Source organism: Grampus griseus, assembly GCF_964374135.1.
Source record: "Grampus griseus genome assembly, chromosome: 1".
NCBI lineage: Eukaryota > Metazoa > Chordata > Mammalia > Artiodactyla > Delphinidae > Grampus > Grampus griseus.
In genome coordinates, this window is record NC_139017.1 from 14,196,353 (window position 1) to 14,215,658 (window position 19,306).

The 19,306-nt window shown below is 36.8% G+C and overlaps 1 protein-coding gene across 1 annotated transcript in view; it reads right to left on the reverse strand.

Annotated features, from left to right (window-relative positions):
- Positions 1 to 19,306, reverse strand: part of USH2A (usherin) — a gene marked incomplete at its 5' end in the record, with an annotated part of 770,156 nt that overhangs the window by 148,479 nt on the left and 602,371 nt on the right. Inside the window, 3 exons of the mRNA XM_082666701.1 lie at positions 8,405 to 8,562; positions 9,928 to 10,111; positions 16,848 to 16,955. Of these exons, the coding sequence (XP_082522827.1) occupies positions 8,405 to 8,562; positions 9,928 to 10,111; positions 16,848 to 16,955 (450 nt within the window). The remainder of the gene's footprint in view (positions 1 to 8,404; positions 8,563 to 9,927; positions 10,112 to 16,847; positions 16,956 to 19,306) is intronic.

Genomic DNA, 19,306 nt, shown 5'->3' on the forward strand with positions numbered 1-19,306 from the left:
GTGATATATATACAACGCACTGTTGTTCAACCTTAAAAAAGATGGAAATCCTGCCATTTGCTACAACATGGATGAACCTAGAGGGCATTGTGTTAAGTGAAACAGACAGAAAGACAAATACCTAATGGTATCGCTTATATATGGAATCATTAAAAAAAAAGTTGAACTCATAGAAACAGTAAATGCTGGTTGTCAGGGGCTGAGAGAATGGGGGAAATAGGGAGAGGTTGGCAAAAGGGTGCAAACTTTCAGTTATAAGATGAATAAGGTCTGAGGATCTATTGTATAACACGGTGACTATAGTAAAGAAAAGAAAAAGGAGGAAATATATGAGATGATGAATGTGTTAATTAAATCAATGGTGGGAATCCCTTCACAAAATATACGTGTATCAAGTGATCATGTTATACACTTTAAATATATCACCATTCTATTTGTCAATTATACCTCAGTAAAAGTGAAAAGATAAGTGAAGTAATGTAATATGCAAAATAAACTACAAATCATTGAAATGAGTTTTACATTTTCTTCTGAAACTCACCACTACTTGTCACTTGGCTATTACCCTTATAAGAAACCCGAAACAATTACCAATGTTGAATCATCCCAATTAATGCAACATGAATTCTTTAAAAAGCTTAATGCCAATTTTGACTTTAAATGGATAGTATCTGATGTAATACACTGCAGTTGATGAGTTCACTGAACACCAAGATGCTTAATGTCTACCCGCAGGCCATATTGTGGCTAGCTACCCTTTAATCAAAACTTGATTAATAAAAATCATTTATATTCCTAAGCAATATTAATTTAAATGATTTCTCAGTAGAAGAATTGTTGCCAATTCTTTTCTTTAATGGACTAAGAGATAAATGTGACAGGAAAAGCACCATTATTTCAATATTATGCATTAAGCCTAAATAACTCACCATCTTTAGTGAGAAAAAGCGGGTGTTGAATCCAATGATATTGTTAATTAGAAGATGATTAAGGGCTAGGATAGATCAAAACAGAGTCGTCATCTTGATAAATTAGAAAGTCCCATTATTACCTTCAGAGTTTAAATAATTTTGAATGTTTGGATTCTGAAATGGCAGGGATGCCTATCTCCATTCTTACTCTGAGTAAACCACTTACATCCCATGAAGTATTTTCTTTTTCATTTTTCTATACATTTTCAACCACTAAGGTAGCATATATCCTTTTTTCTCTTTAATATGAATGTGTAAATTCTGACCCAAGGTTCAGAGCTTGTAAAAGGTGAGAAGAAATGTTTAGGAATAAACTAATCTGGTTTACGTTGTCTGTAGATTCAAATAAGAACAGCCAGCATATACCCAGTGCCCACTGAATGTGGGCTTCTATAGGAAATCAAGTGTTTGAATAATTTTAAACAGCAGAAAATCCAAAATTTATTTATATTTGCCTGAATGATAAAGTTTAGAAGCTTACTCAACATTTTTGTTCCTTTAATACTTTAGCAAACATTTTATAAGGACATGTTGTTTGTGTATCATCTGATTTGAAAGTACAAATGATGTACAGAAGAGCGGAAATCTTGTTTTTTTTTTAGTTCGGAGAGTTTTGATAATCTTACCGCTAACTTTTGTCAAGTAATAATGAGAGAAAGTAAACCAGGATTTACTTGGGAGGTAAAAGACAGTCTACAAAGGGCTTAAAATAGTCTTTGAATAATCTCTCTGTAGTTATTTGAGAAATGACTCTTTTCCTTTCCCACCTAATTAAAATCTTCCTGGACCTGGAATCTAGTTTTGCTAAGTCATGTCTATTCTTTCTGCACTTCTAGATGGGTCAGTAATGGCTTCTGGTTACTAGTTCCCTCACGCCTCAGGAGATAACTATTGCCAGGTAGGTATTTTCCCTTCAGGGGCTTGTCATTTTCCACCATTAATTCTTCTGGTCTTGACATGCCCCACACAAAAAATTTTCTCCCCATATCGTTTGGTTTTCCCCAACACCTAGCTCTGCTTCTTGGCCCTCTAGGCTACTATTTCAGAAAACCTAGTTGCTCTATCGTAAATCTAAAAGACTTTGGGCAGTAAATGGAAAGTATGATTTGGATTTAAGAGTTAAGCCAAAGACAGGAAGGAATTGCTCTTATAAGGCAGCAGAAGAGCGCAGACCTGAATTTGAATTCAGGCTGTGTGACCTTGAGTAAATTATATTACTTCTTCAAGATTCAAGTTTCTTATCTTAATATTTTGATAATGATATTACTTGTCTACCAGGGTTTGCATGAGAATTAACTGCAGTAAGGCAGGGAAAGTGCTTATCAAATTGTTTGGCACATACTAGGAATTTAAAAAATGGCAAATATACACAAGTAATGTTAATGAATATATGATATTTATCACAATTTCTCTTCCCCTGAATATTCTCATATACTCTCTGGCCTGAACCCCTTTTACTAACAGGATTTATAAACAATAAGGCAATTTATAGATAACACTGATCATTAACAATGTGTAAACTGAAAGCCCACATAATTGCACGGGTCATTTTCTGTTGCCAGGCAACCACAGAGATAGTTTTCTCCCAGCAACTTACCTGTGTAAGGTCACTCTGTCCTTACTGACCACGAAACAAAATACGTGTGAAAAACAATCAGTTAACCACTATTTTGGCTTTGGACATTCAAGGGAAACTGGTTTGATCTGCATTTTCAGAGATTTATTGTAACTGACCACTTTTGACCACCCATGATGTGGGTGATCCATGGTTACTAAACTTGGAGCACATCAGTGTCATCTGCCGAACTTAACTCTAGCCCAGGACATTCTTATTCAGTAAACTTGGGGTTGAGAATCTGTCTTTGCACAAGATTTCCAGATGATCCTAATGTTCACTCAGGTTTGGGAACTACAGGTATGGACTGTTTTGTCCATTTTTCAGCTCTGTGTATGATATAATCACTTTGCAATGGCAGGAGGGTATGATGAATACCTAGAAAGCTCTCGACTGTCAGCAAATAAACAACCTCAAGTTATAACAAGTTTGTTTTCTTCCTGTTTAAAATATATATTTGTGACTATTCAGGAACAGGAAATGTTTTTATTATCCAAATCAAAACACAGCATGAGGTACTTTCCAATAAAATCAACTGTAGATTATACACAAGTCAAAATCATCTCCCTGTTTACTAAGTTCAAAATCCTTCTAGGCACCAGGAAAAAAGTTTAATTTAAGACTTTAATCTTTCCATATATTACAGGGTTTCTGTCATGGAGTTTGTGCATCTGAAACTAAAAGATTGACAGGCCTGGATATTATGGATTTATTAACCGCTGGTTACATGGTCAGAGCTAGTGTGTAAAGCATTTCTACAATATCCCTTAGGCTGGACTGGAATGAACAATTTCTACAAAATTGAGGTAGACAAGAGTTAAGGTGACATTAAAAAAGCAAAACTTATGCCTTATTTCACAATGATCCTTTTCTAAATAGAAACATTATACTTTAAACATGAAAATATGATATTGAACTCAAAGAAAAAAAATGACAAAATTCTGGGAAATTTGAAAGAAATCTTAAAAATTTACAAACCCAATCTTGCAATATGCAGTTTTATGATTTTGAAAGTGGCGGCCTTGGGACCTAGCAGATTTTGGGGCAAATACATATTTATTTATTTAACATCTTTATTGGAATATAATTGCTTTACAATGTGTGTTACTTTCTGCTTTATAACAAAGTGAATCAGCTATACATATGCATATATCCCCATATCTCCTCCCTCTTGCATCTCCCTCCCTCCCACCCTCCCTATCCCACCCCTATATGTGGACACAAAGAACCAAGCTGATCTCCCTGTGCTATGTGGCTGCTTCCCACTAGCTATCTATTTTACATTTGGTAGTGTATATATGTCCATGCCACTCTCTCACTTCGTCCCAGCTTACCCTTCCCCGTCTCCGCGTCCTCAAGTCCATTCTCTACATCTACATCTTTATTCCTGTCCTACCCCTAGGTTCTTCAGGACTTTTTTTTTTTTTTTTAGATTCCATATATATGTGTTAGCATACGGTATTTGTTTTTCTCTTTCTGACTTACTTCACTGTGTATGACAGTCTCTAGGTCCATCCACCTCACTACAAATAACTGTTTCATTTCTTTTTATGGCTAATATTCCATTGTATATATGTGCCACATCTCCTTTATCCATTCTTCTGTCAATGGACACTTAGGTTGCTTCCATGTCCTGGCTATTGTAAATAGAGCTGCAATGAACATTGCGGTACATGACACCTTTGAAATATGGTTTTCTCAGGGTATATGCCCAGTAGTGGGATTGCTGGGTTGTATGGTGGTTCTATTTTTAGTTTTTAAGGAACTTCCATACTGTTCTCCATAGTGGCTGTATCAATTTACATTCCCACCAACAGTGCAAGAGGGTTCCCTTTTCTCCACACCCTCTCCAGCATTTATTGTTTATAGATTTTTTGATGATGGCCATTCCGACTGGTGTGAGGTGATACCTCACTGTAGTTTTGATTTGAATTTCTCTAATGATTAGTGATGTTGAGCATCGTTTCATGTGTTTCTTGGCAATCTGTATATCTTCTTTGGAGAAATGTGTATTTAGGTCTTCTGCCCATTTTTGGATGGGGCTGTTTTTTTTTTTTTTTTGATATTGAGCTGCATGAGCTGCTTGTAAATTTTGGAGACTAATCCTTTGTCAGTTGCTTCATTTGCAAATATTTTCTCCCATTTTGAGGGTTGTCTTTTTGTCTTGTTTATGGTTTCCTTTGCTGTGCAAAAGTTTTTAAGTTTAATTAGGTCTCATGTGTTTATTTTTGTTTTTATTTCCATTTCTCTAGGAGGTGGGTCAAAAAGGATCTTGCTGTGATTTATGTCATACAGTGTTCTGCCTATGTTTTCCTCTAAGCGTTTGATAGTGTCTGGCCTTACTCTTAGGTCTTTAATCCATTTTGAGATTATTTTTGTGTATGGCATTAGGGAGTCTTCTAATTTCATTCTTTTACATGTAGCTGTCAAGTTTTCCCAGCACCACTTATTGAGGAGGCTGTCTTTTCTCCATTGTATATTCTTGCCTCCTTTGTTGTAAATTAGGTGCCCATATGTGCATGGGTTTATCTCTGGGCATTCTGTCCTGCACCATTGAGCTATATATCTGTTTTTGTGCCAGTACCATACTGTCTTGATTACTGTAGCTTTGTAGTATAGTCTGAAGTCAGGGAGCCTGATTCTTCCAGCTCTGTTTTTCTGTACCAGGATTGCTTTGGCTATTCGTGGTCTTTTGTGTTTCCATATAAATTGTGAAATTTTTTGCTCTTTTTCTGTGAAAAATGTCATTGGTAGTTTGATAGGGATTGCATTGAATCTGTAGATTGCTTTGGGTAGTATAGTCATTTTCACAATGTTGATCCTTCCAATCCAAGAACATGATATATTTCTCCATCTGTTTGCATCATCTTTAATTTCTTTCATCAGTGTCATATAGTTTTCTGCCTACAGGTCTTTTGTCTCCTTAGGTAGGTTTATTCCTAGGTATTTTATTCTTTCTGTTGCAGTGGTAAATGGGAGTGTTTCCTTAATTTCTCTTTCAGATTTTTCATCAATAGTGTATAGGAATGCAAGAGATTTCTGTGCGTTAATCTATCCTGCTACTTTACCAAATTCATTAATTAGCTCTAGTAGTTTTCTGGTAGCATCTTTAGGATTCTCTATCTATAATATCATGTCATCTGCAAACAGTGACAGCTTTATTTCTTCTTTTCCAATTTGGATTCCTTTTATTTCTTTTTCTTCTCTGATTTCTTCTCTGATTGATTTTACAGATGGAGATAACTGAGACTCAAAGAAACTGACTTATTTAAAGTCAGCTAATAGCTGGCACAGAAATATGATATCGCTTATATGTGGAATATAAAAAAATGAACTTATTTACAAAACAGAAACAGAGTCACAGATGTAGAAAACAAACTTATATAGAAAACAAACTTATGGGGAAAGGGCGGGGGAGGGATAAATTGGGAGATTGGGATTGACATACACACTACTATATATAAAACAGATAACTAATAAGAACCTACTCCATAGCACAGGGAACTCTACTCAATACTCTGTATGACCTACATGGGAAAAGAATCTAAAAAAGAGTGGATATATGTATATCTATAACTGATTCACTTTGCTGTACACCTAAAACTAACACAACATTGTTATAGTTGATAACACTGTATCAACTATACTCCAATAAAAAATTTTTTTAAAAAGAAAGATGTTTTCAAATCCTTACTAAGTGTGAAATCTTCGGATTAGCAATGACAATTTAGGTGTGTAATAATATGAAAATGACATGTAATTTGATAAACTAGGGGTCCCCAAACCCCAGGCTGCAGATGGTACCAGTCTGTGGCCTGTTAGGAACCAGGCTGCACAGCAGGAGGTGAGCGGTGGGCAAGCCAGTGAAGCTTCATCTGCCGCTCCCCATCGCTCCCCATCGCTCCCCACCGCTCCCCACCGCTCCCCACCGCTCCCCATCGCTCCCCATCGCTCGCATTACTGCCTGAACCATCCCCCACCCCATCCGTGGAAAAATTGTCTTCCACGAAACCGGTCCCTGGTGCCAAAAAGGCTGGGGACCTCTGTGATAAACCATGGAACTTCCTGGTCACTTGGCTAGAAAATCATCAACTTTGCGTATCACCCTGGATTTTCTTTATTGCTCTTTGCAAACTTGTATGGTAAAAGACCCTGGACTGAATCTGAGAAGTCTCCAGTCAATAGGCTGAATCTGGTCTCAGGCTGGCTCTGTGATGCCTCATTTTACTTTGTGGAGCAAAAATACCACGGTACTATAAGAATGCCAAGGAGAAATACGCTAAAAGGCTGCAAGTTGGCCATGCTCTTCCATGAAGGTAGAAATCAATTCCATAAAAGGATATGTAAGTTTGTATATTTTTCACAGCAGGAGATTTGTATTTATTCCTGTTAAAATTAAGAGCAGAGTTCAAGAACAGCTATGCTTCTAATACTGAGATCTGAATTATAGTACTTTATGACACATCCCGGCGCTATGGATTATTCTTTCTTGTTTTGTTTAATTTAATATGTTGCATGTTCATTTTAATACAAAGGTGGATGAAATCATTTATACTTTATATCTTAGAGCAACTTAAGTTTTTCTTTGCTTAGAAAGCTCTTCAGAGATTTTCTCCTGCAAATTTGTCCCCCAAAAGATCCTTTTTTTCTTTGATCTGAGATTATGACATCAGAAGGATGTTGGTTCATGAGAATTTAAGTTTTATATACTGGGTTGGCCAAAAAGTTCGTTCAGGTTTTTCCATACCATCTTACAGAAAAACCCGAACAAACTTTTTGGCCAATCCAATATTATGCCTTTATGTTATCTTTATGCCTAAATTACATGTTTTGACTGAGTTATGTTTTCAGTTCAATGCAAAATATGTCTGTTAATTATTTTATGGAATGGATCTGCTGATAGCCCAAATGACTGTTAACCAATTATTTTCAGTACGATGTTGAAATGTGGCTAAACTTAATCTGATGGGGACAACAGGGGTTTGTGTTAATTTCATGTTAAGACTAGATATTAAAAATAAACTCACATATCTTTGAAGTTCATTTAACACCTTAATCAGTTTTAAATTTTACTGAAACAAAACTTCCAAATATCCCTAATGTTAAAAGACAGAGCAAGCAGATTTCACTCTAATCCTTAATCCACAGTGTTAATGCAGTCAGAGTTTGACCTGAGGATGGTGATTATATTCCAAATATAATATTGCACTAAACCACAAAAGCAACCTACTAGGGACTCAATGGTTTGATGGAGGCTACACAGCTCAGAGAGGTAAAATTCAGCTACTATATAACTGGTCACAACTCAAGATACATGGGTGGAGTGGTCTATTTTCTTTCTGAATTCTCCATTCACTACTATAATATAATGCCAATGATTCAATCTAGGGGATCCTGTAGAAACGGATGCTCAAGGTAGTTCAGACCTATGTGACTTACCTTGCATATGTATGAATAAGAAAAGAGATTTTTAGGCTCTGGTACTTGAAAGAAAGCATTGCTTTGATAGAAAAGTATATATCTAGGTATCTATATATCTTTATCTATACACCTATATCTATCTATATGTATGTACATAAATGCTAACACATGTATTCACCCGTGAGTGTAGTTTGGTTTATTCTGTTTATATTTATCCAGGAGACAGAATATGTCCTTCTGATTTACTAAATTCACATTTCCAGTCCTATCTCCAATTAATTTCCTCTGAAATGTTTTATGTACACATGCGCGTGCGTGCGCATGCGTGTACACACACACACACACACACACACACACACACACACACACACACACACACACAGGTTTTATTTCTTACCTGGTGGGGTCCAAGCTACATATATGGAATCAGGCCCAATTACTGTGATGTTATATGGAGGTGGGATTTCTTCTGGTGTTAATATAGGTGTCTGTATAATGTACTCATTACTGGGACTGCTGCCACCTTCAGTAGTGGCTTCCAGCTTATAAATGTACCTATATTTAAAAAAGAAAGAATTGTGATAAGGCAATGCACACGATAATTGGACAGTGATTGCTGGCTTTTCTATCTATTGCTTGGTTCTAAATTTGTGACAAATTGCAAATTCTTTGTTCCCCATCCAGAGACTTTACCATAGACCTTATAATTTTTCTAGCACAGGGAACATTCTCTCCAGGACATCACTATTTCGGACCCTTTCCCATTTTATTTTATTTTTTCTTATTTTTTATTTTTTTTAAATATGGGCATTTTAAAATGTAAATTTATTATTATTATTTTAATTATTTAATTAAGTTTTGGCTGCGTTGGGTCTTTGTTGCTGTACGTGGGCTTTTCTCTAGTTGTGGTGAGCAGGGCTACTCTTCGTTGTGGTGCGTGGGCTTCTCACTGCAGTGGCTTCTCTTGTTGCAGAGCATGGGCTCTAGGCACACGGGGTTCAGTAGTTGTGGCATGTGGGCTCAGTAGTTGCAGCTCAAGGGCTCTAGAGCACAGGCTCAGTAGTTGTGGTGCATAGGCTTCGTTGTTCTGTGGCACGTGGGATCTTCCCGGACCAGGGCTCGAACCCGTGTCCCTTGCATTGGCAGGTGGATTCTTAACCACTGCGCCACCAGGGAAGTCCCCCCCCCATTTTATTTTTAACCGTCGAGTAATTCATTGCTTTTCTTAAAGATTTCAGGAAAGTCTTGGAGTGTGCCGGTGGATTGTGGAGGATTCAAATGAATGTTCTCCAGTTTTAAATGGGTTAGAGTTCAGGGAAATATGTTTAGAGAAAGATGTCTCTAAATTGATCTGCTACTCTCTACAATAAAACTAAATTGATCTCTACTCTCTGTAAGAAAACATCTGTTGATCTAAGATATATTCGATCTCTGCTGAGAAATGAATGGGACTGAATTGCAAATATGTGGAAGTTTTCCCCCTCAAACCACTCCTGTCTATATATAGTATAGCAAGTAGAGAAAACATTATCCCAGAAGTAAAGGTTGTTGATACAAAACACACCTCTTTAGATCTCTTTTCTTGCTAGTTTAGGGATGCATGATTTTGAAGATCATTTGATAATTCTTAAAATTGAATACTTTGTGTATTTCATATACGAAAAAATTCTCATGTCAAATAAAAGGCTGTTTACAGTTCTAAGGAATATCATGTCCTCTGAAGACTACTGTAATGAGCTAGTGTTTGGATCTTCATCATCTGAAATGGATTAAGAGATTTCATCAGCTATGGAATGGCTAATATATGAGATTAATTAACCAATTCATTTAATATTGTTTCAGTTGGAGATGGCCTCTTTCTCAACCCTGAGAAATCTGTAATTCTCACTGTACGATTGGTGAAGTTTTCTTTTAGTTTACCTGCTGTTGGGCTCCAGGTTTTTATCAGTGAAGTTCTGCTCCTCACTGCCCCCCAGGAAAACCAAGCTTCCATTACGACTCAATTGATATTGAGAAATGAGGCCATTGGGCTTTTCCGGCAGACTCCAATATAATTCCACTGTTGTAGAATTGATGATAATGTGTCGAGGTGTCACCCAAACTCCTGGCAAAAATAACACAAGGAAGTTTTATTGCTAGGATACAGTAAGCACCATATCAAAAGTCATACCATCACTCCACATGCTATGATATTTTTATCTGTTGATAAAAAAATCTCATGGTGAGCAACAAAAATACATTTTATTTGTTTTGGAGGTAAAGTATATAATTGGGTATAAATATATAAATACTTTACTAATGCTTTAATTATTATTAGTTTTGAATTGCCTTTAGAAAATGAATGCCAGACAACTAGTGACGGAGACTTTCTCTATCTTGGCTGTTACTCTGAGTGTAATCAAGACCTAAGAAAATATCCAGGAATTTTCAAATTTGATGCCTGTTTACTTGGAATCATAATCTAGTATTTGCCTGAATTATCAAATTCGATGAACAAACATACTTTGCCTGTGCCTCTCTGACACGACATGCTGTGCTTGTTTTTTCCTTTCTCTCTGGCTACTTCCAGCCTCATTTACTGGCTTCTCTTCCCTTCCTGGACCTCAAAATGATATAGTGCCTCAGAGAACTAGGCTCTCTCCTCTACCCTTCCCTCCCTTCTTCTCCTTTCCTCTCCTCTTGTTTGGCAACACTGTCTTTGTAGTTGATCTCCATTTAGTCTCAGTTTTAAACATTATCTCTATGTTGAACACTGCCTGATACATATCGCTATACTAAAACTCTCTCCTGAGCTTCAGACACATGAGTTCCACTCTCTACTTGCCTACCTCCATTTAGATGACTAATAACGTATCAAAAACCTAAAACATCTAAAACAGAACTCTTGGTTTTCTGGTTTACAATCTGTTTGTCTCCAAATCTTATCCAACTATTCATTTTCTTGGGCAAAACACAAAAAAATTATCCCTGAGGCTCTTACTTTTCTCACCCCTAAATATAATCTATCATCGAGTCCTGCAGATTCTACCCTGAATGTGCATAGTCCTTTCTATTTTTACCTCTCCTGATCCAAACTACATTTCTCCCTCTCATGGACTCCTGTGATAGCCTCTAAACTAGTGTCTGTGTTTTAAATCTTGTCGTTCTCTCTATCACTTATAAAAGCATATATAGTATATATGTAACCTAGTATAATATTCATAAAATATACAGCCCTTTTGAAATTATTCATATAGTATAATTCCAATTCCTTACGATAACCTGTACGGCCCTACATTTTTCTGGCTCTGGACTACCTGGCACCATTCTCTTCATCATTCACGAAGCTCCAGCCACACCAGACTCCTTTCTAGCCTCAGAATGTTTCAAGTTCTTTCTCACCTCTGAGCTTTTGCACTTCCATTCCCTCTGACTGGAACACTTTTGTTCGTGACACCATGACAACTGTGCATTTTATTCTCAGATTTCAGTGACCCGTGTAAATATCACCTTATCAGAGAGGTCTTATTGACCACTATTCCCTAACTATAACTTTAACCCTATCTAAAGTGATCCCAACCTTGTTCCTCTCTATCATATGCCCTTTTCTATTTTCCTCTCAATGCTCATAACATCATAATCATCTTCTTTCTTTGATATCATCATTATTTTTTGTTTTTATGACTGTGTGGTCTATTTCTTTCTCCTGCTTTTAATACAAAGTTAGCTGCATGAGGGCAGGGGTCTACTCTGTATTACTAGTCCATGTATCTTTATGGATAGCACGATGCCTCATAAATATTGAATAATTTTGTTGTAAATTTATGTCCCACAAATTACTATGTTAAGTATTCTATGGAATACAAATGCGACTAAGATATGGCTCATTTTTATGAGGAGTTTATACCCTCTGTATAAAAGATAAAATGTGTACACAAACAACTGTAATTCAAGGTCAAATATTTAAGTAGTCTTATCAATGTAAAAATGTATTGATGGAGAACCTAGCGATGAGAAAGATTTTCATGTTGTCATCTGGTCATGCTCTGAATAGACTCTGTAACTCTCTTCTTCAGCTTTTAAAAACTCATTTCAATATTAAGTTCTCAATAATCAATAGTTTTCGGTTGATTGTACCTCCTGTGTAAGTTACTCAGGAAAGGGTAAGATTTCAACACTTTTATAAGAAAAGGACATTCAAATGCTATTTACTTAGCAGCATTCTGAAAGAATCAAGATCGATTTAAAAATGGCTCAAACTTACTGATTTTCTAAAGAACAGCTTAATCCTGAGAAGAGAGTAGTTCATTTTGTTCTGAAAGCTCACCCTATGTTAGGTACTTGAACAAATCCACAAATCATAATATACATTTATGTTTGGGTCTCTCTGCCAACAGCTGCTGGATGACTCACCCAGCTAATTAGAGCTCTGATTTAAACGTGATATTAGTTTGTTGATTTAAAAGATAAAGTATAAGGCTGTAGTTCATAATCCGCTTCCTGCAGTCCTGTCTTCCTTACCTTGAAGGATGTATTAAAAATCACCAAGTTGCGAGAAAGGCTACTGCTTAGTTTCTGCTTTGAATCAGTCAATGCAGTCTGTGGAAATGCAGGAGTTAATGAGATAAAATGAAGCCACATTTTGGTGTTGCTTTGTGTTTTAAATAAAAGTTGAGTTTTATATTTAGATAAGCTGGTGAAAGCTCTGTTCATGTTGGCAATAACCCTGTGTCCGTTGGTTTGATTTATAAGATGAAATTGGAATGTGTAAAAAACTAATAAGCCCTGTGTTTTCACTTACATAATGTTATGGAGACTCTCTTATCTTGGCAGCTGCAAGAAATCTTTGATAGGATAAGACCCGCCTTTGGTGAGAGGTCTTAGTAAGTCCCAGGTGAAGAATCTACCTCCCTCGCTGAGCCTGGGTCTCAGTGACATCAGAAAACCTATTCAACGTAATGGAAGGGCAGAACTGAGGCTGTTCGAGGGAAGGAAATGGATGGTCATGAGGGAAATCATCTAGAAGTGGGGTGGGGAGCAGGTAAACTAGCTGAGAGGTGTAAGAGGGAAAGGTCAGAAGGACACCTTGGTTGGTCTCTTGACATAATAGCTACTAAATAAGGAACATGTCCACTGGCTTTGTTTTAACTTGTCTTGAGTGTCATGCAGTATTACCCATTCCTTATGTCCCTACAAATTCCAAGTCAAAAATTCCAACACTTTTTGTGGATTGGCTTTCCCTTGGAAGTTAATCAAAGGAACAAGTTTTGTATTGGCTGATGTCGGAAGTGCATTGAATTCTGGGCCATTTATTATTTGTTCATTTGTGGATTCAACATTCTACTCAAGTTAGTCATTTTCTATGTTGGGCACTGTGAATGTGGGGATAAAGATATATAGTCTTTATCCTCCAAGGAACCTATAGTATCGTGATGAATAAAAATGGGTAAATAACAATTTATAGTCCAGTTTGATAAGTGTTTTAAGAAAAGGAAGCTTAGTGTGCTATTAGAGCACTTAGCCATGGTACCTAATACAGGCTGGGAGTGAAATGGGGATGGATGGGAAGGGGATGGGGTCAGAGGAGATTTTCAGAATGGGAGATATCTGAGCCAAATTTTGAAAAAATGGGAGTTAGCTGAGTGAGGATGTAGGGAAGGGTATCTAGAGGCTGAGGGAAACCCACACAAAGTCCTAGAGCTAGGGAAAGCATGGTACAAGTTCAAGTATATTGGCATGACTGGTATATTAAATTGCATGTGGGAAATACCAAAAGACTTGCCAGACTGGCAGAAGTTAAAACTTGAGGGGTCTGTCTAATTTGATTTACTAACAAGATGTGGATTTCTTTCCTCCTGGAAAGAAATGGGATTTTTATGGAGGTAATTAATGTGAGTTATGCCTATTTTGGCAAAACTGTTAAAAAAGAATTGGGATGGTGATTTGAGAAAGAGGAGAAATGGCCAGAGGCAGGGAGACTAGTTAGGAGGCTCTGGAGAAGTTGTAGGTGTCTGAATTAAGGCAACGACAGAAGGGATGGAAAGGAAGAACAACATTTTAAAAATCCTTAAGATTTAAAATTAATAAAACTATGAAGAATTGTCTACTATAACTTAAGGAAAAGAGAAGCATTAAGAATGTCAGTTTGGGGGCTTAGATGATTAGATGGTGGTATTTGAGAGAGGGAAAAGGGAAGAAAAGAAAGTTAGTGGGGAGAGCGATTTTAAACATTGAAATACTGAGGTTGAAATATTTGTAAAACACTTAAATATAAACATCTCGTAGACTGGTAGATAGACAGGCCTTAAATCTGCGAGTGTAGGCTTTGTGAAAGCTCTAGAATTTGGGAGCTCTCCACCTTCATTAGGAATTCCAGCTAGTACTGGAGAATTCCAAGGGAGAGCATCAACAGATAAAAGAAGGGCAGAGGAAGAGGAATCTGGAATGAAACTGAAAAAGACTGGTCTTCTTTTCCTTTTGCTTTTTCATATTATCAATGCTAGAGGAACGCATGCCTGCAATTTTGCATGCTTGATCTCTAAAAATGAACGAGAGCTTGCCGGTACGGCAGCAATCCTGAAAGAGAGCAATAATCCAGTTCAAGCTCTTCCCACTATTTGACTATGGAAACGCCATTTTTCTAGTAGGTTAAAATCGGAGAGAATTAGGTCCAACTTACCAATGGGGTCATAATGTGCTTTTTTTTTTTCTTTTTTAGATTGAAAATGAAAGAAATGAGGAGCTCTCAGGGTAGCTAGGAACAAATGCTTCTTTTAATTCTCTCCATATCCACTTAGACACCCAAATGTTAGACCTTCAAACTATGGCTGATTCACTCAACAAGACCTTTTAAAATTAGTTATATTGGGGTTATTAATTTAAAATGATATGTTTATTTCCACTTTAGCAAAACAACACAACTTAATGTTACTGCTGATTAGTTCCCTCACAACCTCCAAGTTAAGCACTCCGACTACATTTATTTCTCATACAAGTTATTCACAATTGGCACTTACACAGCCAGAAAGTGGATTCTAAATCCATGTCCGTTCTGCAGAGGAAAGCTCATTTAGTTTATTGTTCCTTTGCACAGTTATTTGTGTTAAAGTAAAGGTGCATAAAGTTAAAAACAGAAATCAAGTAAAACATTTCTCATCTCATACTCCCCAGCACTGTTGAAAGCTATAATGTTTAAGTCATGAAATCTGAGCTCTTTCAAGAAATCTTCTTTTTTTTGGACAAAGTGAGAATAGAGATGCATATTTTCTAAGAATTTAAATATATGGATTGGATGAGTAAACTGGAGAGACCCTGCTCTTTCATCTGGCTGAGTTTCAGCCAAAACTGGTTGATAGATCCTTTAGAAATTATCCATTATCATCAAAGTATCCATTTGACAGTTTACCTTTCCAAAAAATCCACTGCTGGTTTCTTCCTTTCATAGGAACACTAAGCTTTTTGACATGAAACATTCTTTATATAGAAAACATCATTAGTGAATTCCTGGTGAGGAGCCATATGCCCCATATGTGGAATTTTCCATTTTATTCCCCATTTACTGGTAGGAAGTTCAGGTCTAATATTCTGAGGTACAACAACCCCTTCATTAGAAGAGTAATGGACAAGTAGTTCAGAACTGTCTGATGATCATTAACGTTATATTTCTGTTCAGAAACTTAGTTATGCCTCTGTTTCCCCACATGGAAAGCAGGCAGATAGTAGAGATTAACAAAAGAATTAGTTGATCACTAGCCCAAGCTTTTGCACACATTTTTCTCCTGCAAGTAAATGATACTACCCATCCCACTTCCTAACGCACAGACCGTTGTTATTATTTGGGTGCGTATGCTGCCAGAATCTTTCCTATGCATTTATTTATTTATCTATAGAAATGAATATCGTTTTCTATGTGTTGTTTTATAAGGACACCATACATGAATGTAGTTCTATAACTTCTATTTTATATGTATGGATCATCTCATTCCTTTAAACTGATGCATGGAATTCCATAATGTGAATATACCTGAATTTAGTTAGCAATGCCCCCACTCAAAGACATTTCAATTGCTTCCAGTATTTTGCCATTAACCAAACGACAAAAAAGGCTCCAATAAACATCCTGGTGCATGCCTCCTTGTGCAGTTGTGGAAGTGTTATTTTCTGGCATAGATAATGAAATTGAAACTGCTGTGTCATGGGGAAACATTTTATGTTTAATAGACATCACCAATTTGATCTCCAAGGTGATGGTCCCACTTTACATTCCCTCAAGCTGTGTATTTCTCCTCCTACCATTCATTTGTCAAAATCCTTGTTCCTTGTGGTCCATCTCAGAAGGCATCTGCTCCCTAAAATCTTTCTTGATGCCTGTGATGGGTTATAATTTCTCCCTTCATAGATTAACCTGAGCGTTCTGTTCATTTATTCTTTCTTCACATCACCTTTAAGATTCTCTCTCTTCATACAGACTTGGGTACTTGTCCTATCACTTCTATTTGACTGTAAGTTCTTGAGGGCAGTGATATTTTAATCAGCTTCAATAGGGAGCATGGTGCTTGTTATATTTTAGCTGCTCTGGGAATATTTAATCCTTGATTTTGGGAGGCATTTCGTATCCAAGTAGATAATAGTGTTTTTCCATGTAAAACCACATCTAAAAGGTTTAAGGAATTGAAGGCAAACTGCCTTGGGAAGCTTATAGTTTAACTAAACTTGAGAAATAGGAACCTACAATTTTATTTAATTTTGCACTTATAGACTTTATTCCTTCTTCCTTGTTTGTTAGGAAAGACTTTATAGAGTTCACATCAAAATACCAAATGAAAACTTCTTCTCCCCAGTCATGGGTATTTTTTAATTACCTTGAGGGGCTGCCTGCAGAGTCTGACCTAGAAAAGGCTCACTTGAAGTGCATCCAGCAGATGTACAAGCTCTAAGTGTGAAGCTGTAGTTGGTGTATGGCTGCAGACCTAGAAAGAGCAAAAAGAAATCAAGTACCTCTTGAGAGGATTATTTATTATCAGGTAAGCACGAGCAGTCACATGCAGAGCTGTAGATACGATATCCAAAAATTTTAAGAGCAGAAAACACTCTCTAAGGGAGAGAGGAACTTCATAAGCAGCTCAGTATTAATAGAAATTTCATTTCTCACTGGTAAAATAATAAATTCTCAGCCTTCGAAGAGATCTGAAAATTCATGTCATCCATCCACCCATTTTACCCTTGATTCCCCTGTACAAGGTGTCATTGAAGGGGCTCCCCTGGCTAGAGGATCAAAGTAGTCCATCTCCCAAATAGCCCCCTCTATCTTTAGAGAGCTCTACAGTTCTCTATTTGGTTTGAAAGTCCTTCCTTATATTGTGGTGAACTCTTTCTATCACTTCCACCCGCTAGGGACTTATAGAACAAATCTAATTTCTTTTCCACATGACAGTTCTTCAAATATTTGTAGACAGTTATCAAATCCCCCCTGACTTTTCTCTTCTCTAGGCGAACCACCCCAGTTTCTTCAATTGCTTCTTATATGAACAGGGGCAGAAAAAAAAAGTAAAAAGAAGGTTAGAGTCAACATTTTTTAGCCCCAAGCCACATTCAGCTCATATTAACACCAACTAACTCTTTTTTTTTAAATTTTGCATTTCTTCACCATATGTTCCCATACTGTAGCATCTTATGCTTACTTCTGTAGTTTTTTTTTGGGGGATATGTTGCTTTTGTCTTTACATGTCGATTAAATACACTTTGATGAAGGGATACTGCTTATTACTTCTTTTGTATTCAGATGTATGATGTATGGTGTAGCACAATAATAGCTCAATAAATTCTCAGGGGAAAAAAGAATGGCAATCCATTTACAATAGAAGTTACGTATTGTCAGACTTCACTGCTCTGTGGCCAGTGACCCTGGACAAGTTACTTAGCTTCACTTTGCTCTCATCTACTGATCTGTAAAATGGGGAACCATTGCATCTAGCTTCTAAGGCTGTTAAGCAGATGGGATGGGTTACTTAGAGAAGTACTTTATTTTAGCAGAAGCAACCTTAAGATTCAGCAGCATTCAACAAGGATACATAGAGGCTAACATTTCTCGCCTTGGTTCTTGGGAAAACTCAAACAATGCTTTACAAATATTTTCTTAAAAAAAGAATAGGACTTAATCTCTAATGTCAAATATTGGGCTAAGTTATAACATGGATCCAATAATTACTACACTTATTTTTTCATGAATTTAGAACTACATTTTCACATATTTTGTTCTTTTGGTGAGGTGACTCTTCCTCCAGAGACATTTATAAAGTCACACTGTCACTTTATACAGATCTGCTCAAATGCTACATTTTAAAAGATTTTGACCGCTCTATCTACACACCATAACCAGCACTTTTTATCCTCTCAAATTACTTTCTTTCATAGCCTTCAACATTATCTGATGTTTGATTATATGTCTGTTTATCTATTGTTTGTCTCCACCTCCATGATGTAAGCTCAAAAAGAGCAAGGACTTTGTTTTGGCAACAACCGTATCCTTTGAATGGTGACAGGCACAAAGGAGGTGCTTGTTAAGTGAATGAAAAAATTAATTAACTGGTTCATTTAGAATTGAAGCAGTAGTCTGGGTTCTCTGCTAAAGCCATAATGTTCTGTAGCTGGAGCAGCTCCAGGATTCAGCTTCAAAGCCCTTTGTGTTTCCTTATCAATTTAATGACAAGACGTGGATACTTATTTGATTATAATCTTCCATTAGGTTGCTATGGAGGATTTACATAATTGTGATATTTACCTGATTTAGGGATGAGGAATATGATGAAAGATCTAAGCCATACCCAAGCCTTGTGTGTTTGATAAAAGCTTATGGGAAAAGGCTAAAGATGATAGAATACAGAGCTCAAGAGAAAATGGAAGGAAATATTCAAGAATGAAGGTCAGAAACTGCAGTGGCTGGTGTAGTCTGACGATGTCCCTTTCTTTACTTCCATTAGTGAAAAAGGGGCCTTGACCCTTGTCACACCGTTTTATCTGAATAACTTACTTTCTCACTTAGAATGTAAGCCCTTTGAGAGTAAGGATGGTATCTCTGAGTGTTTCTTATTTAAATCATTTTTTCCCAATAGTGCCTATTTGATGTATTCAATGTCTGTTAAATATTGTTTAAGGAAGACCGAGGCATAAAAGTACCCAATAAGGATGGCAGGGCTATGATGCGATGATGTCCATGTATCCATCACAAGTGTGATTTGACCAAACAGGGCCTTCCTCATAATTCCATAGGGACTCCTGCCCACAGTATCTATTTCACTGAGTAGGAGATTCTTCTCTAGTT